At 38.9% G+C, this 25,374-nt stretch overlaps 2 protein-coding genes across 4 annotated transcripts; one reads left to right on the top strand and one right to left on the bottom strand.

Moving 5' to 3' along the window:
* The first annotated feature begins 2,037 nt into the window (after positions 1 to 2,037).
* PTAC7 (plastid transcriptionally active7) lies at positions 2,038 to 6,615 on the top strand. Of its 2 annotated transcripts, none has more exons than XM_088975929.1 (4): positions 2,038 to 2,250; positions 2,346 to 2,405; positions 2,484 to 2,534; positions 6,161 to 6,615. In XM_088975929.1, exons 1-4 carry the CDS (start codon positions 2,197 to 2,199, stop codon positions 6,491 to 6,493), a joined length of 498 nt encoding a protein of 165 aa, XP_088832055.1. In that variant the 5' UTR covers positions 2,038 to 2,196; the 3' UTR covers positions 6,494 to 6,615. The 2 variants fall into 2 exon arrangements, with proteins under 2 accessions (XP_088832055.1, XP_088832056.1); XM_088975930.1 differs by having other exon boundaries at positions 2,120 to 2,250; positions 2,349 to 2,405.
* A 5,584-nt stretch (positions 6,616 to 12,199) lies between these two features.
* On the bottom strand, positions 12,200 to 23,957 carry LOC148864402 (protein KINESIN LIGHT CHAIN-RELATED 1-like). 2 transcript variants are annotated; one of them, XM_088975927.1, is made up of 3 exons: positions 22,719 to 23,957; positions 19,485 to 20,393; positions 12,200 to 12,672 (listed from the first exon to the last, which is right to left on the bottom strand). In XM_088975927.1, the coding sequence occupies exons 1-3, from the start codon at positions 23,387 to 23,389 to the stop codon at positions 12,438 to 12,440; spliced, it is 1,815 nt and encodes a 604-aa protein (XP_088832053.1). In that variant the 5' UTR covers positions 23,390 to 23,957; the 3' UTR covers positions 12,200 to 12,437. The 2 variants fall into 2 exon arrangements, with proteins under 2 accessions (XP_088832053.1, XP_088832054.1); XM_088975928.1 differs by lacking the exon at positions 12,200 to 12,672 and adding an exon at positions 13,762 to 14,169.
* Positions 23,958 to 25,374: the final 1,417 nt, after the last annotated feature.

Genomic DNA, 25,374 nt, shown 5'->3' with positions numbered 1-25,374 from the left:
CCCTTCAAGAAAAAAAAGAAGAAATATGTCCCTCAAAAGCTTTATTTTCAATCATGATAATATATAGTTTAAAACTTATATTATCTTTATTGATTAAATTGAGTAATTTAATATGTAGAATATCATAGTATAGTAATATATGGTTAAAATTTTGTCATTATGATTTAAATTTTATAAACATTACCTTTTACATTTTTATTATACACATACAAATATTAAAATGAAAAGAACGGATCAAATCACTTAAATAACTTGATGATCAAGTGAGACCATGGCTTTTGCAACTATGAGTGCTTGGGCTAAAATCTTTACATCCTTAAAAATATTCTGGGGTTTATTTCAAAGCAAGTTTGGTTCCAAGGCCAAACAAGGCCATTTAATTGGGCCAGTTTGGGTAGGGTAAAACCCCTAGACCCTGGAATCGATATGAGTGGGGGTCAATTCCAAGAATTTGGAACCAAGCCCCACCTAGTAACAGATCAGGTAGGGTTGATTCAAGGACGGTTTGAGGTTTGGTTCCATTTGGTTCCATGTAGAACCTACCCATTTGCTCACCCCTAGTAATTGGGACCCATCATATGACCGAATGCATTTTTTGGGGTAAGTTACAAAGATTTCCTTGTACTATGGGCTTAATGACAATTACCCCATGAACTTTCATTTGTGAAAAATACCTCCTTTTTCTCTAGAGTTCTATCAAATAACTTCAAAAAAAACTTTCACTCAACTATTTTATTTTTAAATCCCCAAACTACTATTTTCTTAATTATTTGAACAATTTATGATTCAATTAGTTTTCTAAATATACTATAGAAGCCCTCTTGGTTATTTTATTATACCATTGCAGATTTCTAGCTAGATTCAATATTCAAATGAAATGGTGGTGGTTCATTTTTGAAATATATATATATATATATATAAATTTAAGGTTTTGTTTGTTTCTTTTGGTTTATTGGAGGAACTAGTGGATAATTTGTATATTTTAAGATGAAGAGAGACATTCATGTCGATTCTTGTTATTTTAGTTGGTTTCATTTGGAGAAAATGGAGATATTTTTGGGTCAATTAGGATTAAGAGAAAAAGGCGAGAAAAAAAGAAAAGAAAAGGATAAATTACAAAGACCCCCTATACTATGAGGTTAGTGACAAATACCCCCTCAACTTCCATTTGCAACAAAGATCCCTTGAACTTTCACTTTATGACAAATACCCCTCTATTAGAGTTCTATCGGTTAACTTTGAAAAAGAGTCTTGTTAAACTGCTTACATTTTTTAAATCCCCAAACTACATTTTTCTTAATTATTTGAATGATTTATGATTTGATTAATATTCTAAATACAACACTGAAACCCTCTTTGTTGCTCCAATAAATCATTGCAGATTTATGGTTGGATTCAATATTTCAAATGAAATGGTATAGATTTCTTTCTAATAGATATAGATTTATGGTTTCATTTGGTTTTTTCTTGAATTATGGAGAAAGGAGTGGATAATTTTTATATTTTAAGATGAAGATAAACATTAATGTGAGTGAAATGAAGTGAGATTTGAAAATAACTTTATTTTCTATGCCAATGAAATGATTCTTGTTAATTTAGATGGTTTAGTTTGGAAAAAAATGAAAGTATTTTTTGTTAATTCGGTTTTAAGAGAAAAGGGTATGGACAAAAAAAAAAAAAAAGAAAAGCTTATGCAAAGTGAAAGTTCAAGAGGATCTTTGTTGTAAATAAAAGTTCAGGACGTATTTATCACTTGACCCTGTTGTAAAGGGGGTCTTTGTAATTTACCAAGAAAATTAAGAAAGTTTAGATACATATTTTAATAATTTAATCATTCCTAATCTAAATTAATGGCCAGGGGTATTTATTGCAAAGTGGAAGTTCAGGATATTTTTGTCACACATGAATGTTCAGGGGTTAATTGTCACTGACCCATATTACAGGGGTTTTATAATTTACCTTTTTTCCGCGCTCATAAGAATGAATGTGGCAGCCGGACCAGTTTCTATTTGAAGCCTGTTGGGCGGGGGTAGAAGAGGAGAAAAGCGGCAGTGGCGTTTTAAGTAATTTCATCGAATTTAGCGGGTACTTTCAACGGAAGCAACTTAACCAAACATCAGTAGAAGCACAATATATACCTTCGCAATAGAGACGCGATAACGCGATTAACGCCTTTTTCAGAGCCCATCCATACTCATGGCTCTATCTACTACTCTTCACTTGCTCTGCCCGTCCATTTTATCGCCTCCTGTAAGTACTTCTAGTTTTGTTCTAGTTCATCTGACAAGTTCTACCTAATTTTTTTTTTCCTTTTTATTTTTAATTGTCATTTTCATTTATCGCAGCAGAAGATTGGAGTTAAAGCAGAAAATCAATGGCGTCTGTGTAGTTCTGTGAGAGCACAGGTTAGTCATTCCAAATCCTTATTGATTTATTCGTATCCATTTGATAGAATATCTGATCTGTATCTTGATAAGTTACAGGAATCATCGAGTAATAGTAGCAGCAGACGAGTATGGAGGCGAAGAAAGCTGGTAATTATCTTATTCCCATGTTTGTGTAATCTGAGGTGTTTGTGTGTCCCCCTTTGCGCTTCTGGATCTTTTCTTTTGATTGCTACATTTTGAATAGAGGTATGTCTTGAAACACTATTCTTTCTTAACTTGAATTAAGATATGAAAGAAAACAATCGTAGAGAAGTCTACTTATGTCGAAATCGGGAATAGAAATCGTTGAGATTAAGTAATAGCTAAAAACTATTTATATTTCCAATCATTTCATTATAATTATAAATCTCAAAACTAAAAAAGAATGTTGAAGTCACTGAGGTAGGATGAGCATGCATTTCGGTGCAGTAATGTTGTATTTGACATTGCAGATTCGGCACCATCTGAATTAAGTCGTTAGGGCTTCGGTTTTCGCCTCTATGACCAAATTCTGTGTAAGAGTACTGTATGCTGAGTGCAAGGGTAGAGTTAAGCGGTTTAGATGATAGTTTGCCTTAATACATCCCCACCACCGCCGGAAGGCTTTTTTGATGTTTGGGAAATTGGGGAAGCAATAATCGTGTTTGATCTTGGTTTCCCAAACCCCTCCAATACCGCCTCTATGACCACATTCTGTGTAAGAGTACTGTATGTTGAGTGCAAGGGTAGAGTTAAGCGGTTTAGATGATAGTTTGCCTTAATACATCCCCACCACCGCCGGAAGGTTTCTTTGATGTTTGGGAAATTGGGGAAGCAATAGTCGTGTTTGATCGTGGTTCCCCAAGTCCCTCCAACCCTGATGAAGGCGGGATTTGATCCCAGGTCTTGCCTACGACCAGCCAAAGACTTTACCTGCAAGATATTTGGCGCCTTAGCTAGAGAATATAAGATCATTGTTATTATTATCATCATCATCATCATCCAAGCCTTATCACAACTATGCGGGGTCTACTAACTTAGAGAGTATAGTTTATGATAGTAAAAGGAATAGTTAACCCGGAGGAGACGAGTCTGGATCTTCTCTTCACAGTGCACACCTCACGCCAACCTCACAGCCCAATCCCACCCTGTATCGGTAACATCTCCTGTCTTTTGTGTTGTTATTCATGGGGGGATGTTCCCAATACATGGCGGGGTGGGGTTGTGAGGTCTGTGTGAAGTGTGCTTTGTGAGGAGCAGATCACGATTCAAAGGAGACAACTCCAGGAAAAGTAAACCTCATCATGAATATGTAAAATTATTAGTTTTGGTTGCAAAAAAAAGAAAACAAGTGATAAAAAATCATTGAAAGGCAAAAAGAAAAAAAAAATCAACCCTCCCCTGTGAAGAAGTAATGTTTTAAAACATGGCTTGGAGGCTGAACTACTTTCCCCTTTGGATTAATGGCTTAGTGGTTCAACCATTTGGGTCATTGGGTCAACTCGTGATGTCATACCAATAAAGAAATTTTGAAACAATAAAATAATTCAAAACCCAATGGTAATCCATTAAACAGGTCAAATGGGTCAATGGTCCAAGTCCAACTGTCCCGGCCAATGGGTCATTGACCAAGTCAACATTTTTTTTGCAATATAGCGGGTAGCCAGAATTGTCACCAGGTCAGAGGTATGACTGGTTGGGTCAATGACATTATGACAGGTTGAAGACACTGGAAAGAAATACCTCCCCTTACCAGTTCAACAATGCACCTCTTTAGTTTTAAATAAATTCATTCATTAAGCTCGATTCCAATCCCCAGCCCCCTAAAAGAAAAAAAAGACCTACTGCCAGAGATCCCAACAGCCAACCAGCTTCTACCAGATGTCTTCTGCTTCTTATCATATTCATCCCTGTTTTCCTCTTGTTTCTCCCTCCCCTCCTCTAGTATTATGACCTACCTAACCAGACTCAGCTAACCTCTGTTCTACTCTGTTTATCCTGCTCTGCTTTCTTCCTTTTTCTTTCCTCAAGCTTTTCAAAGATTCTTCTGGCTGCCTCCTCTTCCCCTATGTTAAAATACACTCAACGTCTTTTGTATCTCAACCCCTCTATCAATCACTTTACTCAGTTCCACTCTCTTATTTGTTTTGCTAACCTCATCTGTGCACACCTCCTGATCATCATTCCCCTCTGTTGTCTCTTCGGATGCCTCCAAATCCCCACCCCAATTGAATCTTCACTCCTTGCTTTCAATTTCCAACTTTTCTGCTACAATCTCGCACTGCCCCCTCAATTATCTCACCATCTTCTACACTTTTAGACATTGGTTTACTCCTAAACTTCCAAATTATGCCCCATGCTTCGCATATGATCTCTTAAAGTCATTTCTTCACATCTCATTTTCCCGCCATTCTATTCTGCTAATTCTATCACTCCTTTATCCATAAAATTATTATTCCCATCAATATGCTTACCTTTAGACTTTTGGGGTTTTTATGATTCAGTCCACCCCTAGGTGGAGCTAGGATTTCGTAGGGGTGGATTGAATCCTGCCCGTGGATTGATGCCAAATTCACGGGCAGGATGTGGTTTATAGGAGGGGGGGGGTACTAATAGAGTAGGAGGGGGCTGCAAAAAAGATTTCTGAGGGGGATTGCAGTCCAAAAATCCCTAGATTTTTCTTTCATTGAGCCATTATTAAATTTGCCTTTTGACCAAAGTCAAAAAGGATCATCATTCTTATTCTTCACTCAATTTATTTTACCTCTTTGTAGTGTTTGCAAGGCCCAGCTCCACAAAGACCATTTCCGAGTCTTGGAAAACCTTGGTAGCATAAACGCCTACTCTTGGAAGTTCTCATACAGTTGGTGATACATACTCTAAACTGGAACTTGAGGCTCACCCATTTGGACTAAGATGACTGCTGACCCAAATCCACACCCTCTTTTCCAAAAGTGACCTGAGGAACTTGTTATCCTGTACTCAAGGCCTACCTACAATATCAGGACCAGTACTTACAATACAACAGTTCCCAACAATGGTAACATTCATTAAAAAGAAAGAAAATCATCTTCAATCAAAATTGCATTGATGTACATATTCACCAAAAACTATTCTTAAGCGATATCCTCATTTTTTTCTTTCTTTTTCCCTTAGACTAGGTTTTGTTGTTTAATAGAGACATAAATTAGCAACTTAACATCTGGTTTTCTGTCTTATCCTAAAGAAGGCAAACTTTTTGGCTGAATCATGATGATATGCTGTGATTGTAAATAAAATGGAGCTTGCCGAGTGGATTTGTTTGGGACAGAAAAGGAGATAACATACAAGGGCACTGGGATGTACAGCTCCTGAGTCCTGACTGTGTTTGGTTGTAATAGCGGTTTTTGTTTGATTATTTTAATACAATACTTTACACGTTCTTAAAAAAAGAAAGAAAAAAAGGGCCACATTGTTATCTTGTTACTTCAAGGCTGAAATTGTGAATGTTAACTATGCCCGAGGAGCATGGTCAAACTCATATGAACATGAATCCTGTATGAGGCATTAAAACCGTTAAGGCTGATAAGGGGTTGTGTCACTTGTCAGGTTGGTCACTGGCATTAAAACCTTTAGCCAAACCCATATGAACATGAATCCTGTATGAGGCATGACTTTAGGTTAAACTTTTTAGATTATACCCATTGATATTTCTATAAGAATTATTGGAAAAAAAAACTGACATTGATAAGATGGATGAACACATTTTTTTTCAGACAAAAAAGGATGACAAGCTGCGGTATAAAATTGAGAGAATACCTTTTCTAGAAGAGCAGGTTAGGAAGATTAAGCAAACAGGAAACCTCTTGACTATGGACATAGAGACCCTATTACTATCAGAAGAGAACCGGTTTGATTTTGTAAACGAGGTGGCAGCAGAGGCCAAAGAGTATGTTGAGAACAACAGGGATGAATATGGAGGAAAGAAAGCCATCCTGCATGTGCTCAGTAATCGGATGAATGATGCCGGGTTCTATCGTCCAGAGGCATACATGGAAACGGATCCTTTCAAGCCTGGGCCCACTTACCTCAAAGAAGAACAAACGTAAGTTTGTAGAAGCAAAACACTTTAAAGAGAATAGTCTCTAAAAATACTGGGAAATTTCAGAATTGTAAAGCTCAATGCTCATATTTGGCATTCATTGATATTTTATCTAGTTATTTAAGCGAACCCTTTCTCTTTTTTTAACCATCATTCATTAACTGGTTATAAGTTGATAGAGGGTGGGTCTTGACACAACAGCTGGGTTGCTCCGTTGCTTGGATGACCCGGGGTTTAAGTCTTGAAAACAGTCTCTCTGTATGTACAGGGATAATATATCCTCCCCAGACCCCTTATTGATTGGAGCTTCTTGCTCTGGGTTGCCCTTTTAACGCTTTAACTGGTTATAAGTTAATCTTTCATCTTTGGACGGGGAAATATTTTTAACTCCAATCTCCAATCCAAAGTCCAAATGAATTGGGATCTGCTCCACTGAGGGTGCCTGACACCGATCTCACAGACACATCTCTTGCATCTCTCCATGAAAGATAAATAAAAATATAAATAAAAATACAGGAGATGTTTCCAATGTACGGCCAGGACATGTTGTGAAATTGGTGTGAGGTGCGTTCTGTGAGGAGCAGATTCAGACTTGGTCCAAACCACTTGCCTAGGGTCTTCCCCTGGTATGGCTCGTGGCCTCACATGCACCTTTATTGTACATGGTAAGTGTCATGCGGGGGAAGCTCCCAAATAATCTGGGCCCTCTAGGTTCGTTATTTGACCCAAACAGCCAAAGTTTTTCCATAAAGAATAGTATTGAATATTGATAGGCCAAAATAGATGAGCCTTTTAAGTACAATCTCACTGTTGGTCACTCAAGGTTCAAAGTATCGGAAACGTCTAATGTATCGGAAAGTTAATTTTAAGAGACGTATCAAGATACGTTTTGGATATACATCCGTATTGGAGAAAAATTAAGATATGTATGGAAACATTATAAATATTTCAATAAATCATAAAAATACAACAATAATACTAAATATGAGACCTCAAAGAGGCATATGTACATTAAATTAATATATTTTAATGGTTTTATTAAGAAATGCATTTTATTTAATTAAAAATTCATTAAAAAACCAATGCTTAACTATAATTTATAAATTATAATTCTTAAGTTTTATGGGATAGGAAAAACCCATCTCTCCTATCTAACCATAAAACATGCATTGACACAATTTCTAAGTGAAAATATAATTAATAATTAATAATTATTTATTTTGAAAATTTATAAAAAAATAAAAAAACAAAAAATAAATAAACATTGTACAATATATTCAAAAAATAGTTATTAAAGAAGAAATTTCAATTGTTTTATAGATATGATAGATCATCCATAGAATTATAATATATTCAATCATTGTTATCAAATGATAAAATATAATTAATTAGTGTTTACTTTTAATTCTAAAATAAAAAAAATAAAAAAATAATTATTAAAGAAGAAATTTCAATTGCTTTGTGGATATGATAGATCATCCATAGAATTATAATATATTCAATCATTGTGATCAAATGATAAAATATAATTAATTATTACTTATTTTTTAATTCTAAAATTCTAAAATTTAAATAATTAAATAATATATTTCAATTGATCTATGGATATGATAGATAAATCCATAGATATAAAACATATTAAGTCTTTATAGGTAGAGAAAAAATTATATTTTCAATTTTTTTGTTAATTTATATTTTCCCCAAATATCTTCACGAAATTTTCATAGCAGTATTCATAACACAAAAAAAAATTGTGATTTTGAATCTAAGAAATGTATATCAACATAGATTTAAATATTCAAGAAAAAAGAAATCACAAGATAATATAAAAATTGAAAAAACCTACTTATTTTTGCCATATTTTTTCAAGATTTGAAAATTCTTAAAAAAAAAAATTCACACTTATTTTTTTTTTTTTTGCAAATTTTTGCATATTTAGCACTTTAGGAATAAGGTTTGGATGTTTAGAATCATTTGATGGTGAAAAAAGGCTTATTTTAGGGGAAAAAAACTTGTTTTCCCCATTTTTTTTATTTTTTTTTTAGTTTTTGGCCGTATCATTTTCATAATGTATCGGTCGATATGCTCAATACACCCCCCAATATGGCCCGATATGATACAACATAGGTCTGATACAATGGAAAAAAAAGACAATACTATCTAGTTTCCATCATTTCCCTTCCTTTCCCTACATTTTCCTTCAAACCAAACACAGCCTTAAGGATTATTGTATCGAAATTTGAAACTTTGTGATGACTGTCATATTTTGAGTGTGCCACCTTAGTTGATTGGAGATTTCTCTAGCACGCACGTCTCTCTCCCCAAATGCAGGCTTGTTATTTTCATGTTTCTTCATTTTCTGTCCTTGCATTGTGAGAGAATTCTTTATTTATTTATTTATTTATTTTGTTATGAATTGATTTCTTTTAGAGATTTCAGCTTTTCTTAGCGATAATTCAAGTTTGAACTTTGAACCCTTAAACAAAGCTGAGAGAATGACGTTGATGAGGACATGCTCATTGCTCAAATGGTCAATCCTTATGATTTTATTTGACAATTTTAGATATGGAGGGGGGGGGGGTGTTTAGGCAATTAAGCTTATCATCTGACGGTCGGACCGGTTGATTTGGGAATACATCATGGTTCCAGAGCCGATTTTGACTGGGGTTTAGATGGGATGATTGGACCATTTAACCCGGGAACTAGTGGTCAAAGGATTTGATTTTTGAGTCGTTTATTAAAACCATGCTGTACACGTGTAAAGGATCCTGTCACACACCGAATACAAGTTTAGAAGATTCACTCTTATTTGGAAAAGAAACTGTTCTGATATTTTTACTATTTCTTCTTCTCTTTTATAAAAATAAATTCAGTAACCTTGTCGTTTGGGGAGAGCAGGGAGTTCATAGAATGTTCAGGTGTTGATAAATTTGGGATGGTAGCAGAAATTTTGCTGTACCAATTGACCCAAGCAGATCCCATCAGGCAAGTTGGTAGAACATTCCTTTGTTGGCACATCGAAAATCAATTTGGAACGAAAATGTCTGACTGAACTTGGATTTGCAACTCTTGAAGTCTAATCAATACTCAAACCAGTTCAGATTATACATATATATTATGAGGCCCAATGTTTTTGTTTAGTAAAACCTGAGTAGAATAACCGAAATGCATATTACACTTCACAGTCTCTGATATACATGGTATATGCATCTTGCCTAACAAGGGATTCCTTTCATCCATTGGAAAATTCATCGGAATGCAAAACAAATTTTCTAAGGCTGTATTTACTTGGGGTGTAAATGTAAATTTATGTAAATCTTCATCATTGGTTTGCATTTATATACGTTTGTTTTTTGTATAAAAGTGAATCGATGTAAACTTTTACACCGATTTATATTGAAAATGGATGTAAACAACTTTTTCATTTTCACTTCAAAAAATCTCCATTGATTTAGAAAATTTTAAATCGATAAATGTTTATACGGAGAATTTTTCCATCGACTGACTTTTACATGGTGTGTTTTTCCACTGCAGCCTAACTGTATTACAATAAGACGCCATACATAAAATATGCTGGTGAATTTTTTTTTTTTACGTTTGCCTAAAAGATTATAATTGGCTGTCTAAAGGTTAAGCCTGGTCTTACTTCCCATGTCCAGGCATCTACATTAATGATTTTTGACACAATAACACAATCAAATGGTGAACTCTTTTGATTCCTTGAATGTACAGCCAACTGATCTCAGAAAAAGAAAATAAATAAGAGTTCAAGATAATATCCAAATTTGAAATTCAGTATGATTATACATTGATCTACCTACCATTTATTTATGATATCTGGCATAATTGGATTGGAATCATTCACCATCCATTGAGAGCACTAATCCACAGTTCCACACTTTGTTGGGTAGAGTCGAGAGAAAACACAACATGTTCCTGGAAACGATTTGATACTTCATTTGCCATACCAGCAATGAAATAAAATACATGAAACCAGTGCACATTGCTTGGATTTTCAAAATTGGTTGATCGGTCTTGAGCATTTAGCTCAATAGTCGTTATCTTTGATTAGAAAATCATGACTAAAAATGTCTTTTTAAACAATATTAAATTGGGAATAAATGAATAAAAACCAAAATTGACTTTTAATTTAAGACAAAAGCATTTTATCTTATGATTTTAAAAAGTGCATGCAAATGAGGGTATAATGTATACGGCCATTTCCTTTTGATAGAATCGTAAGAAAGGTTATTCATCATGATATGAAAAATACAAGAATCTAATAACAAAAAAAAAAAAAAAAAACCATTGCAAGGGACTACAATATTTTTGCAAAATGTCATAAATATTATCATCCCTTCATCCTTCAGGGTCGTTGTCGTTCAAGAGGCAAAGAGAAGATGATAGGAGCAGAGAGAAAGAGGGGACAGGGGAAGAGGAAGCATGTGAACTTCACATATTGCTATATTCAGAAGTCATACCACGAAATGTTTATCAAAAGAAAACCCCCTCATCAAAATTATTTAAGCCATTTCTTTTTCGAAAATAGGTTTATCTAGACAAGTGCATTTACCTATGTTATTTTTTTGTTTGATTTATCCAGGCAAATGAAATCTCTTATTTTCCCATATTTTTTTTGCAATTCACTTTCTTGGATAAATTGTTATTTTTTTCATCTCTTTTTAATTTTACCCCTTGGCCCAAATTCATGTTTTTTAAACATTTTCTCTCATTGACACATAACCTGTCCAAATAATAGGTTGAATAACCTGTTCAACTATAATCTGTCCAAATAATAGGTTGAATAACCTGTTCAACTATAATCTGTCCAAGTAACAAGTTCAATATCTTGTTTAACTATAACCTATCCAAACAATAACTCGTTCAATAACCTGTGGAGGAAAGATCAACAAAAACATGGAATAACTTGTTCAGCTCTGCGTTGATTGATGCTTGGCAGGCCTAATTTAACCAATCAAGCATTTTCCTAAAATCTATGCTGCAACTCTCTCTCTCTAATATAGACAAACATCCATGTTCAGCTCCCAACTTCAAGAGCTCTTGAGGAAAGAGCCAGAGAAAATACATGTGAATAATCAACAATATGCTTGTGCAAAAGTCACTGATTGAAATAGAAACAATCCAATAACATTAATTAAAAGCAAAAAACAGCGAGCAACGATGACAAGCGAAGCAGCAGAATCTCAATAGTGTCGGCAACAGAGTGGAGGATGAAACAGCAACAATGGAGGAGAATCAATGATGGAACCGATGACTAGATCAAGCAGAGCAGCAATCGAGAGAACCAACGGCAGCAAGATGGAGTAGAAGAGGAGAAACACAGCTGTGATTTTTGGAGAAACAGAATGGCGTGGAGGAGAAACGCAGAGTCCACGGAGGTGATTTCTGGGAAAAATGTTGAAGAGACACTCTCAACCTTTATATGTTGTGGGGGGCAATTTTGAGATTTTAATCTATTTACCCTCCACTCGGAAAACCAACTTACCTGAGTGTCGCAAGGGTATCTTTTACCTAGGGAACTGAAACCCAAGAAAATTAAACTTACTGTGAATCCCATTGACCAAACTTCCCCCTTCACTTTACGAAACACGAACATGGCCTTAAGGGTACAGGCAATATGTTTTCTTCCTTTCTTTCTTTGATAAGAGGTGCAATATGTATTCACTTTAAGATAAAAAAGAAAATATGTATGTAAGGAAACAACCTTAATTCGTAAAGATTTATTCAGTCGACTTATCATGACTTCTTTTGTGCAGTGAACACTTACAATAATCACAATACAAATATTTAAAGAACAAATGGAAAATTAAACAAATGCAGATTAGAAGCTCAAGAAACAAGCCATCAATTCACAAGTTGACCCTTTACATATTCTTCTTCTATATTACAGAGAGCGACATGTATGCGTAGACTTATAAACAAATTCCTCGTCAACTTTTGAAGCCTAAGCCAGACCACCTCCTTGTTACCTCTTTCCTCATCCTCTGGGAGGTGGTATCAAAGAGGTTAACGAGTGATTTTGCTTTTCGGTTCCTGGACCTGCCTGCTTCTTTCAGGAGTTCCGCTAGCCTTTTCTTCTCATCCTCAACATCAGGGTTTGCTGTCCCAAGTTTTTCTTCTCTTGCCTTAAGAATGTATTCCAGAACCTCAATTGCATCTTCTACCCTGTAATAAAACCACATGAAAGATTAACGGAGCTGAGCTGATCCAAACTCCAACAGAAAAGTTATTTGGTTTTAGCAGTATTCACTTCTCAAGCATTTAAATACATACGGGCATACCTACACAGTTTGCTACATCAACAAGCCTCAGCATTCAGAACCTCAGCAAACAAAATGGAAATACCCAAAAAGTATCTATAACCCAGCCTTCAGCAAACAAGTTAAATACTAACCCAATGTATATGTCTATATTACGTCGGTTAAACTTCAGCATATCATTCAGATTCCTTCCTTGAACATCCTTCCTTTGAAGCATTAAAATGAAAAGTGAAAAAAAAATGATGACACACTTAAAAAACTTGCATATGATCATTCAGATTCCTTCCTTGAACATCCTTTCTGTCTTGCAGTAGGGTTCCATAGCATCTATAACGCTAACTTTTTTTTCCCTGGTGACATAAAAAACTTGCAAAACACCCCTATGAAAAAGCCAACTGAAATCTCGGTAACAAACTCGAGGCACACTTAAAGAGATTAAAAGCTTCAATTCATTTTGAAAGCATTAGAAAGATTTCAATCCCTTACCCGGTCAAGTTGACAACCTTCTACAAGGTGTTATCATTTGTTCATCTCATGTCTGCAGATTAACTTGTTTATAATTTATACTTGAAGCTGAATCTATTTTTTTAAGTGTTTTTCCCTTAGGTTATGTTTGGTTTGAAGGAAAATGCAGGGAAAGGAAGGGAAAGACGGGAAAACCTATTCCCTTCCTTTCCCTACCTTTTCCTTCAAACCAAACATAGCCTTAAAGTTTGCTTTAGATTAAAGCAAGATATCATCACCATCATCATCATCATCCAAGTCTTATCCCAACCATATGGGGTCGGCTATTAAATCAAGATATGAAAAACTTAATGATCTCTGGTTGTTTGATGTAGGATGGGAAAGAGAAAATTCCTACTTGAGTATTGAACTTGGTGAGAAGATAAGGGAGAACTAAGGATCTGAGTAATGAGAAAAGGAGATTCAGATCTGAATAAATAAGAGGAAGAGAGGAAAGATAACACCTTTAGAAGAAAGAGAAAGAAGATACTTATAACCAAACTTCAAAATAAACTCTTGTTTCATTCATTCATTATCTTTAATTCAATTACAACGACCCCATTTATGGACCAACCATAACTTAGGGGATCAGATCGCCCTCTAATAGATTCCAATTTCAACCAACAAACTCCTGAAACAAATGCCAATTACTTTAAGTGCTCTTTTGTGAGGGCTGAGATGAACATTCAGCTAAGCTGGTTCAGCTGCTTTCGAGGTGCTCTGGATAAGTTATCCAAGGAGGCTGAAGCTTGCAAAAAGATACAGGGTTACAGTCCTCAGAATATTTCATGGGAGAGAACCAACAGAAGCAGCAGGGTTGTAATAAAAAGTTCTGGACCCAGAGGAACCCCCCATGAAAACTTGAAGCTGCTTCAACATTGATGCCAACAACTTACAACTGACATGCAACAGTAATTAACAAGTAAATGCCAACTTCCAAATAAAATCAGTTTTTTTATCAGTAAATAGAAAGGATATCACCATATTTAATACAAGAGTATGTAGAACATTTCTTGTGCAGAGGACACCATCTACAACACTAATAAGTGATCTTTTGCATGCTGATAGGTTCAAAAGAGCTAGGATCAGGGCATGACAAACACTAATTGAAGTAATAAAACTGGTTTGAGGCCCCATAATATAACAATGAATACGACAGCTATTGTAAAGAGTGAAAAATGGCAAAGAAATCAAGGTGAGGAGAAAGAACACACTGCGTGGACAAAATTCAGTGTCGCCAGATCCCCCCCCCCACCTTCCTGATGTGGCTCAAGTTCGATATCTCCAGCTTTGTCTCTCAGCAACAGCCTGGCGAGACCAGTCACCTAGCAGGAGCAGAAGCCTCTGCTTCCAGTAGCCAAAGAACAGAGGATTACCCCACCGGAAAAGTCACAAAGATCAACTTTCCCAACTATTCCGGTGGATATCCCATTCCTTGGATCTTCCGAGCAAAAAGATGTTTCGAATACCATGAAACTCCCGCACACCAGCATGTCTCCATCGCCTCCATTCATCTAGAAGGAGACACGATTCTATGGCTCCAATGGTATTGCTGGAATCATCCCCAGGTAACTTGGGTGGAGTTCACCGAAGCTTTGTGCATCCGCTTTGGGCCGACGGCGTTAGTGGACTACGACGAGCTGATTATCCCGGTTGAAGCAGACTGGAACGGTAGCAGAGTACCAGCTCGATTTCAAGCGGATGGCGACCAGGGTACACGGCTGGCCGGACAAAGCCTTAATAGGATGTTTTGTGGGAGGTCTCAGAGAAGATATCCATCTGGAGGTGAGGCTCTCCGTCCGGCGACTGTCATGGCTGCAGTGGGATTGGCTCGTGATCATCAGAAACCGGCTGGTGATCATCAGAAACCCATATTGCCCTGGCCCACTATGCCTTTCAAGCATCTCTCATGGGCTGAGATGCAAGCCCGACGCGAGAAAGGCCTTTCTTATAACTGTGATAATAAGTTTGGACCGAGCCATAAATGCCGGGTCCAGCGGGTGTTTCTCCTACAGACAAAGGAAGAGCCGGAAGAGACAGACACAGAGCACTTAACTGACTGTGAATTGATTCCAAACAGGCCAGAACCTGACGGGGCCGAGATCTCCTTACATGCCCTCCTGGGCCTCAACTCTCTTCAATCCATGTGCGTAGAAGGAAGATTGATGGGCCGGACCGTGATGCTTTTGATTGATAGTGGCTCTACCTTGAATTTCATCACTTGCCGATTGGCTAAGCAGCTAGGTATGACCATACAACCCACTCCTCTCTTTTCAATCCATGTGGCTAATGGGAGTCAAATGTCGTGTAATGGTGTATGTAAGAAGGAGAAAATCCTCATACAAGGCCATAATTTTGTGGTGGATCTCCACCCATTGGATTTCTCAGGGGCTGATATCATTTTGGGGGTTCATTGGTTGCATGGCTTGGGCCCTGCTCTATGTGATCGGGCCAAAATGACAATGGATTTTCACCAGGATGGCCAATCTTGTCATTTACAAGGGTTGTGGCCCCCTAGTCCACAAAGTGACACTTTAGCCTCCATGATACGGGCCTCCAAGGATGCTGGCCAACCCATATTTATGCACTTAGGCATTCGGCCCACAGTCCCAATTCTGGACAACCAAGGTTGTGTTCACCCCGCTGAAACCCAACACAGGGCCTTACAGTTGATACTCGATCAGTTTGGCGATGTATTCAAGGAGCCGAACCAATTACCTCCACCCCGGGCTCATTATCATCAGATACCTCTCTTACCCGGTTCTAATCCGGCCAATGTGAGGCCATATAGATACCCTTACTTTCAGAAGCTAGAAATTGAAAAGGCAGTGAGAGAACTATTGGAAAAAGGGCATATACAGACCAGTGCCAACCCTTTTTCATCTCCTGTACTCTTAGTAAAGAAGAAGGATGGTAGTTGGCGCTTTTGCGTAGATTACCGGGCCTTAAATCAGATTACTGTGAAGGACAAGTTTCCTATACCCCTCATTGATGAACTACTGGACGAGTTAGGAGAGGCACGAGTGTTTTCCAAATTAGACCTACGGTCCGGGTATCATCAAATTCGGGTCCACCAAGCTAACATCCACAAGATGGCCTTTAGGACCCATGATGGCCATTATGAGTTCTTGGTTATGCCTTTTGGACTCACAAACGCCCCCTCCACCTTTCAAGCCCTCATGAATGATACCTTCAGGCCATTTCTAAGGCAATTTATTCTGGTGTTTTTCGATGATATTCTGGTGTACAGTAGGGATTGGGACACACATATGGAACATCTTAAACTCACCCTCATAACTCTGAAAGGGCATCAGTTACATGCCAAAATGACTAAGTGTTCCTTTGGACAAGGAAAAATTCAGTACTTAGGCCATGTGGTTGCAGCAGGTTGTGTCATGGCAGACCTAGAAAAGGTAGACGCCGTTTAGCAGTGGCCCAAGCCCACTACTATAAAAGCTATGTGGGGCTTTCCTAGGCTTACCAGATATTATAGGTGCTTCATTAAGGGGTATGGGCTTATGGCCACCCCACTAACGCATCTATTAAAAAGAAGGATTCTTTCAGTTGGACTGATGAAGCCCAACGGGCTTTTGAAGACTTGAAGACAACAGTTTCCAGCCCTCCAGTCCTCACTCTTCCAGACTTCTCTCAGCCCTTTGAAATAGAATGTGATGTGTTGGGTGTAGGAATAGGGGCCGTCTTGATGTAGAAAGGGAAGCCCATTGCTTATTTCATCAAGGCTCTCTCGGTAGCTCACCAAAGTCAATCCACTTATGTCAAAGAAATGATGGCTGTGGTAATGGCAGTGCAAAAGTGGTGTGCATACCTATTGGGACGCCAATTTGTTATTAGGCCAGACCAACGAAGTTTGAAGTACATAACAGAGCAAAGGGTGCACACCCCAGGGCAGAAAAAATGGCTTAGTAAACTAATGGGCTTTGACTACCTCATAGAATATAAGCCAGGGCTCGCAAACAAAGTAGCTGATGCCTTGTCACGAGTAGGAGAGTTAGCCCATCTGACCTGCTCTCAGCCCAGCTTCCCTTTGTTTGAAGCTATACGACAAGAAGCTAGGTCTGATCCGTAGTTGCAGGTCATTAGAGATAAGTGGAGGCGAGACCCTTCACAAGTTGATGGTTACCAAGTTGTGGGGCCTGATCTTTTCTTTAGGGGTTGGTTTGTTGTTGCCCAGAATTCGGCCCACAAAGCTGAACTACTAAGGTTGTTTCATGACTCTGCCTTGGGAGGGCACTTAGGGGTGCTACAGACCATAAAGAGGCTCAACAGCCACTATCATTGGGTAGGAATGTGTAAGGATGTATTACAATATGTATCCGAATGCCAAACCTACCAATAGAAATACTCGTTACAATCTCCCGCTGGCCTTCTACAACCTCTCAAGATTTCAGATCAAGTGTGGGAAGACCCTTCCATGAACTTCATCACGGGTCTTCCTCGTTCTGCAGAAAAGGAGGTTATCATGGTAGTGGTTGACCATCTCGCCAAGTACAACCATTTCTCTACATTACCTCACCCTTACACCACAGCGATGGTGGGTGACATCTTCATCCGGGATGTCGCCAAGCTGCATGGAACCCCAAGATCCATTGTCTCAGATCGGGACCCTGTTTTCCTGAGTTCATTCTGGAAGGAATATTTTTAGTTGCAAGGAACCCATCTGCACCCTTGCACGAGTTATCACCTACAGGCTGATGGGCAGACTGAAGTTCTTAATCGTTGCTTGGAAGCCTACCTTAGATGTTTCATAAGGGAAAAGCCCCGACAGTGGGCTCATTGGCTTCCGTGGGCAGAATATTGATACAATTCGACTTATTAATCGACTGCCGAAATGACACCCTTCAAGGCTCTTTATGGCAGAGAACCTCCTCCCATATTACCTTATGAATATATGTCATCCAAGGTGGTAGAAGTAGAGACCCGTCTACTTGCGAGAGACGAGATTCTTAGATTGCTTAAGTCCAACTTGATAAAAGCCCAACAACGAATGAAGGTTCGCTATGACACTCATCACCGCCTGTTAGAATTTAAGGTGGGTGACTTCGTTTACCTTAAGCTCCAACTTTACCGCCAGATCTCAGTGGTAAGACGGGCTTGGCACAAGTTAGCACCCCGGTATTATGGGCCTTATAAGGTTCTGGAGAGAGTGGGCCCTGTTGCTTATCGGTTGGACCTCCTTGCAACCTTAAAGCTTCATCTAGTGTTTCACATCTCACTTCTTAAGAAGGCGGTGGGAAATCATACACCTGTCTCACCCAACTTACCCCAATTCACTGAAGAAGGGGGCATTAACACGAAGCCTGTCAGAATTGTGGATTTCTGTTGGGTTCGACGAGGTGGTCAGGTTGTGCCAAAAGCCAAGGTAGAATGGGCTGGGCTTCCTCCAGATGATGCCACTTGGGAACCTTATCTTAGGCTGAATGAGAGGTTTCCAAACCTAGACCTTGAGGGCAAGGTCAATGCTAAGGGGGGAGGAATTGTTGGGACCCAAACATTCCCTTAGAACCCAACTATAGGTGTGGAGCAGGACACCACCGAGCAACATTTCACTAGAAGACAGAGAGGCTAGTGTGACACGCGACAGAGCCTCCCAAAGTTAGTTATATTGCCACCAGAAGATATTCTCCTCATGATTGCATACATGTAGGCCAGCTATATAAGGCCCTAATCATGTAATAAGTGGTGTGAATGAATACCCCTTTCATCTCTCTCTCTCTCTCTGTCATTTTCTTCCTACCTTTCCTTCTTTCCCTCCCATCTTCTGTTTCAGGAGGTTAAGCCACCCTCGAAGGGGCTTCCGAGGTGAGCGGTAACTCATCAGAGTGGAATGGCGAAACATGATTTCTGTAGCCCAACCTCTTACAAGTGTGCATAACATTACTTGCACAAATTGATTGGTAAGACATCTATTTCACAAGTAAAGTATAAGCTCATACCTAATAGACAATAATTGGTTCTGATACATGAAGGATGCATTGCATAGGTTAGGTTTCAGCAAATGGAGGCTTCTTTTTCTTGTTTAGCAGCTCAAACATGACCTCAAAAGAGAAATCTTTGTGGTAACCCTCACATAATGCAATTTGGAAATGGACAAACAATTATTATTTCACTTTTTTTATTGCTTCTTTTCTTTTGAAGTGAAGAATGAATGCTTGAAGGAAGAAATCGGAAGAACATTAAAAGAAAGATACTTACCTCCCCATTGCGTCATATGTTGCTGCAAGGTTGCTATATACACCAAGGGTATCTGGATGGTAAGGGCCACACTCCTGCTCCAGTATTCCTCTTGCTTCTTCAAACAGCTCAGCTGCCTCATCTATCTTGTACAGTTGTACACAAGCCAGTCCCATCTGGTTCAACACAATCCCAAAAAAAGATGATTTACTCTCTCCGCTGGCTCTAAGCTTGGTCACAGCACTCTCAAAAGAGCTACGAGCCTCTTCATGCCTTCCAACCATGTAAAACATCACACCCATCTGTGCTTCTATCCCAGCAATTGTGCTTCGCTGCCCTGGTGTGTCTTCTAACAAGTTCATTGCCTTCTGCAAGAGCTTTAATGCCTCGTCAGGCTCATTAACAGCTTCATAGATGGCTGAGACTTCAGTCAGCCCACTAGAGATCTCCTCTGCTGTGGTTCCAGGCACAGGTTTTGTGTATATCCTCAGGGCACTCTCACAGTAAGATTTGGACTCCCTTATCTTGCCTGTCTTGTAGTAGAGGTCAGCCAGACGGACGAAGACGGAAGCAACTGAAGGGTGGTTGTCACCCTTGGTGGATTTGAAAACTGTCAGGGCCTTCTGGTAGGAGAACACAGCCTCATCAAAGCGGCTAAGGGACATGTAAATGTCACCGATGCTAACATCGATAGCAGCAACCTCGTTGTCATTACCGTTAGCAATCATTGCCATACTGGCCAGAACGAGGTGCTCAAGTGCAGATTCATAATCACCCTTTGCCTCACAGATGAGGGCCATCAACCTGCGGTCAGCTGCTTCTTCAAGTGATGCTGGCTCACTGTGTTCTTGGTGGATGTCTAGGGTCTTCTTGCATAAATTTTCTGCTTCATCAAATTGCATTGCTTGAACATGGGCCTCAGCCAAGTACCTGCAAATTTCAAAATCAATTCCCTGGTGATACGAATTTCTGGTATTCACATCAGAAGTGAATTGAATTAGAAACTAAAATAAAATGTAGCCGTTCAGGTGATATGGGGAGTGCTGGACAGTGTATGCTAGACCTTTGTTAAAACAAAGAATTTTGATCTTTACAGCACAAGGTGACTAAACTGTGTTAATCATAAGATCAATACTTATTAATAAGAGATTGAATTATATGAATAAGAAGGCCTAACTAACCATTTAATGGTTCTACGTCCCACTTAATTGAAGCTTTCCACCTAGGCACCAAGAAAAGCTAAGGCTATTTTCAGATTCAGAGGCAGACGAAGGAAACATAGGATGGAAGTGAAGAATCAATAGGTTTAGAATGACTAGATGCGCACTTCCCCACAGATGAAAAAATCTGCCATAATGGAAGAAAATGGAGCAAAAATTCACTGTTCTCCTTCAATGGAGATTCATTTTCCAAGGCAAACAAAAAACCAAAATTTTATGCAGTTCAATTGTTCACTAAAAAAATGTTCTACCATTATCATTGCTGTTGTTATTTTCATCAAATAACCTTATTTCTCCTGCAGCAGAGTTTGCATTCCCATTGTTGTAAAAAAAGAGTTTCCAAAAGAAAGTAGATTTACTTGTGTAGATTATCAGAAATAAGCATTTTCAAAAAGTAAGGCTAATCCATTTGATGTAATCTCATCCAATTTTAATTTTTAATGTGACAAAATACCCATCACGTGCTAACCATCTCTCTCCCCCTGCCTCAGAAAAAAAAAAAAAAGTTCTACAACTAATACCAATTGCCTATCCCAAAAACATCCAGATATTAAAGTTGTCTAATAGTCACATAGAGCTAAACATTTATAATGATTCCCATTTAATGCACCAATAGCTAACACTGATATGTCCTCAATTCAACAATGTTACTTCGATGTGTCCTTTATGAGTAGGTTAGTGTAATTTTCCTCATTTGTAGAACAACCATTTTTAAGGGTATTTGAGTACATTAAAAGACACATCTATGAATAATAGAAGAACAATGTTACTTCAATGTGGTCGGTAGATTAGTAATTTTTCATTTTTTGCTTACCATTTAATGGAATCAATTTTGTAAGATTCAGACTGCTCATCAAACCAAGAAAGGCCACCATGACGTCATGGGTAAATTGGTTAAAGTGGTTCAACCACTGGGTTGATCCGTCTGTGGTTTGGTGGTTATTTTTTCCTCATTCAAGTGATTCATGTTCAAGTGTTGTAAATCACGTTTTTTTCGTAGAATAGGCATAAAAGGAAAAAAAAGCTCAAAGTGTTGTGGCTTGATGGTAATATGCCCCTCTTTGTAAGTTGGAAGTTGGAAGTTTAATCCTTTTTTTGGGTAATAGGTTATAAACACTCAGATCAGGGGTAACCTCCCCCAAATTCTTATAGACCCCCAACTCGGGTGAAGGCAGGACTGATTCAGGTCTCCGCCACAATCAGTTAGAGACTTTACCAGCAGGCTAACTGGCTCCGTCTCTCCTTGCTATAATATTGCAATTTACGATGAAGTAGTGAGTGGTGACAGGGTGGGTCCTTATAAGTGTTAGCCATTTTTATCTTGTTTACATCTGCCTACATGTGGTTGGACTTGGGCTTCATCAGTTTTATCAAATTTCAAGGACATTGATTGAAACAAAAGATCCCAAAACAATGGGTCTTCCGAGAGGGCCTACATATAATAATGCTCAGACAGTGGGACTCTTCCATGCGATCACTGAGATATATAACACAATCTTAGAAAGATAAATATTATATATGAGCAAGATTCCATCACGAGGCCAAAAAAAGGTGCTTCCAGAGACGGTCTGATCACATCCGGCATACAAGCATCGGATCACGTGGCTCGTAGTGAATGAGTGAATTCCCATAAAACGGCGCACGTTAAATTTTAAGGAGAGTCATAACTAACATGCGCTATATTGCCGGCGGGGGCATTTCGAGTCCCTCCTCCGGTGGAATGGTGGATGGCTGGATGCTCCACCTCGTGGTGTAAGCAATCCTCGGTCAACAGTTCCCTTTAAAATTCATCCCAAAAACAACTGCACAAATAGACACCACATGCAAACACAAACAAGGTAAGGGAACCCAATTATCCAATAGGGAGGGTCCGCCCTAACTTGAGCATGCAACATGTAAAACTAAGGCAGGAAGCAAGAAAAGAGAAGCCATCAAACGATGAGCAACAGTCGATCGTTTCCACTTTCCAGTAGAAGTAGAGTGTGCTAACGTGCACCAAGAGTAAAAGGAAATACTGCGGTGAATGACAATTTACCTACAAGTCTCTGCAACTCGCGGATCTGACTCTCCTAAGGTTTCAATTTGGATCTTCAACCCTGCACTGTAACAAGCAATGGAGCGATCGAGCTGCCCCAGCATCGAATGCGTATCGCCGAGCTGCATATACCCCGAAAACGCCGCGAGCGCATGATCCGATCCTCTCGCAATATCCGGGACCGCTATTGCCCGCTCAAGCACCGGGATCGCCTCCTCAAATTGTCCTAAACTGCAGTAAATCGCAGCAACAACGTGCAAACTCATGGCCAACTCCAATCTCGGTTCGCCCTCTCCTGCGCATCGCTCGAAGGATTTTGAAGCTCGGATCGCGAAGTCCAACGCCTTGTTTGCGCTGTCTCCGGACGCGATCGTGTCACGGGCGAGTTTCAGAAGAAAGGGCCCGAGATCAGGATTGTCGAGGGATGATTCGTCGAGTTTCGGCTTCTCTGGCGTTTTTTTCTTGCCAGAGCTCCGGTCCGGTGGCGAGGGTCTTCCCCGTGAAGTGGATGGAGATGGAGATGGGGCTCTCTTCGGGATCGGCGATTTGGTCTTGGGGTTTGGGGTCTCGGATCCCATGTCATGGTTCTGAACCTGGGGGTCGCCGTCGGGAACGAGAACTCGAAGCGATGGAGAGTCCTGTGGGGTTTTTACCGAAACCAGACCCGGCATTGAGACAGCTAATTCACAGATATTTTGAGAATTCTAAGTTTATTCGACAGTGTTTTATACACACAGATACAGAGTTGCAGAGCCGTCGAGGATGAGAGAGAGAATCGGGATAATTACTTGCTACCACTCTGTATGGTTGCTTGCACTGGACTTCTCATGATCATATCAGTGCGAATTTTTAATTTATTATTAGTTTTAAAATAAAAGAAAGTGTGAAGAAGAAAATCATATAACTGATGTGCGGTTGGATTTAATGTCATCGGATACTAGGAGTTTTTCCTTTAGGAGATCGGGGCTCACCCTATCTACTTTTTTTTTTTTTCTTATTTATGAAAACGGGCTCACTCTAGTTGCCCATATATTTCTTTTCCGCCTCCTCCGCTAGAATATATTTTTGGGTTACATTACAAAAAAGTTATATTTTTCAGCAATGCTTATCCCACATTTGAGTGTTTTGTAGTCTTTCTGTGAGGTTTTTCTCGGCTTCAACAAGCTTGGTATTTTTCCGTTTGGTAGCGGTATGATCAGTAGATGCTTGGCGAAGCTTTAAATAAAGTTTTTTGGTTTATCGGCATGATAAATAGTCTAAAGACTCAACCTGTTTTTAACAAGTGTGGTAGACTGAGTCACTTTTTGTCTTTGAAGAGAAGATCAAAAGGCAGTAAATTCATACAAAATAACACAAAATGCAAGGTTTTGTACTCTCTAAATTTGTATTTGTACTCCTTCCAAACCGAGCTTTTTCGGCATCTCATCCTTCTGAAAAGACTTTGCTAAATTGAATTTTCATTAAACAGGATCAGGGAATGTTAAGCCATATTTTAAATTACTAAAGTCTAAATCTGTAAAAGGGCCAATTTATAGATTTCTTCCAGGCGAGTGCCGCAAGGCTGGCGCACTTTGGCTTCCCACCTCAAACTCAATGGCCACGTGCAGATTGCTCTTGATCAACCGATTGTCATGTAATAAAGACGCAAACGCGCGGTCGGATAAAACATATTTGACTATAATCTTCTTTCAAAATATTTCACTAATTAACCATATAAGTTATAAGCTAGTCATGGGGGTCAAAGTTTGAAATTTCTGTTAAGTTGGTGTAAATTTTATAAGGTTTTACACTCTACAAATTTGTCTTCATACTCCTTCCAAACCGAGCATTACTTTACAATAAAACAAAATAAAGAAATACATATAAAAAAACAGAGTTAGATAATTCATTTGTCATACAATCTTCGAATGGTTGCCCAAACGGGCTGTCAGAACCTGAAGGCTGCTCCAAATGGAGTTGAGCCGAACCTACCTTATGATGCTTACGAGGACTATTATCTGAACATTCTCTCCGATGAATTCGGAAATTGCTACTCCGAGAATATCTGAACCTTTCTGCTCTTCAAGTCTACAATAAAGCCTATTATAGGGATATTTCGGTCCAGAGGCAACCCATCTTCTGCTTGAAGTGCTTCCTTAACCTGGAAATGGCAATTTCAACATATCAGTCCCTGCAACAAGAAACGTAATTGTCAAATAAATGGGAGAGGGGGTGGTTTGAAAGTTCCTTACAGTTGTAGCATCATATTTAACATTGATATAAAATCTGTTTGCTTCGAGGGAATAGGACCCTGGAATCGGAATCGGAATGGGTCATTCCCTTTCCGGATGTTTGGTCGACCGGAATGGGAATGAGTAGGCGGAATGCCATTCCCCCATTCCTGACCCCCTCCTCCACAATGCAATTCCCATTCCGCTATTTAGTTTCTTTCTTTTTTTTTCTTTTTGGACAAAAAACCCCTCCAATCCAACCTACGATTGAGTTGTTGTTGTGAAAATGAATAATCCCTTCAACCTCCATACTATTCGTTGTCGTTGCCGCCGTCAACCCCATCTCCAGTGAGATAAAACCACTGCCAACCATCTTTCTCTTCCTCCTCCTCCTCCTTCCTCCAAATCAGCTACCACTCTTCTTGCTATCCATGTCGTCTGCTCGA

This window comes from Nelumbo lutea, chromosome 3 (assembly GCF_056320005.1).
Source record: "Nelumbo lutea isolate HS-2025 chromosome 3, American lotus-T2T, whole genome shotgun sequence".
In the NCBI taxonomy this organism is placed as follows: domain Eukaryota; kingdom Viridiplantae; phylum Streptophyta; class Magnoliopsida; order Proteales; family Nelumbonaceae; genus Nelumbo; species Nelumbo lutea.
Note: the sequence above shows the minus strand (reverse complement) of the source record. Positions and strands in the feature narration are given on the sequence as shown.

Coding starts and splice junctions, on each gene's coding strand:
- PTAC7 (XM_088975929.1), top strand. CDS start 2,197: ATGGCTCTATCTACTACTCTTCACTTGCTCTGCCCGTCCATTTTATCG. Junction 2,406..2,483: donor GTAGTTCTGTGAGAGCACAG/GTTAGTCATTCC, acceptor GATAAGTTACAG/GAATCATCGAGTAATAGTAG. Junction 2,535..6,160: donor TATGGAGGCGAAGAAAGCTG/GTAATTATCTTA, acceptor ATTTTTTTTCAG/ACAAAAAAGGATGACAAGCT.
- LOC148864402 (XM_088975927.1), bottom strand. CDS start 23,389: ATGCCGGGTCTGGTTTCGGTAAAAACCCCACAGGACTCTCCATCGCTT. Junction 20,394..22,718: donor CGAGTTGCAGAGACTTGTAG/GTAAATTGTCAT, acceptor TGAAATTTGCAG/GTACTTGGCTGAGGCCCATG. Junction 12,673..19,484: donor ACATATGACGCAATGGGGAG/GTAAGTATCTTT, acceptor GTTTTATTACAG/GGTAGAAGATGCAATTGAGG.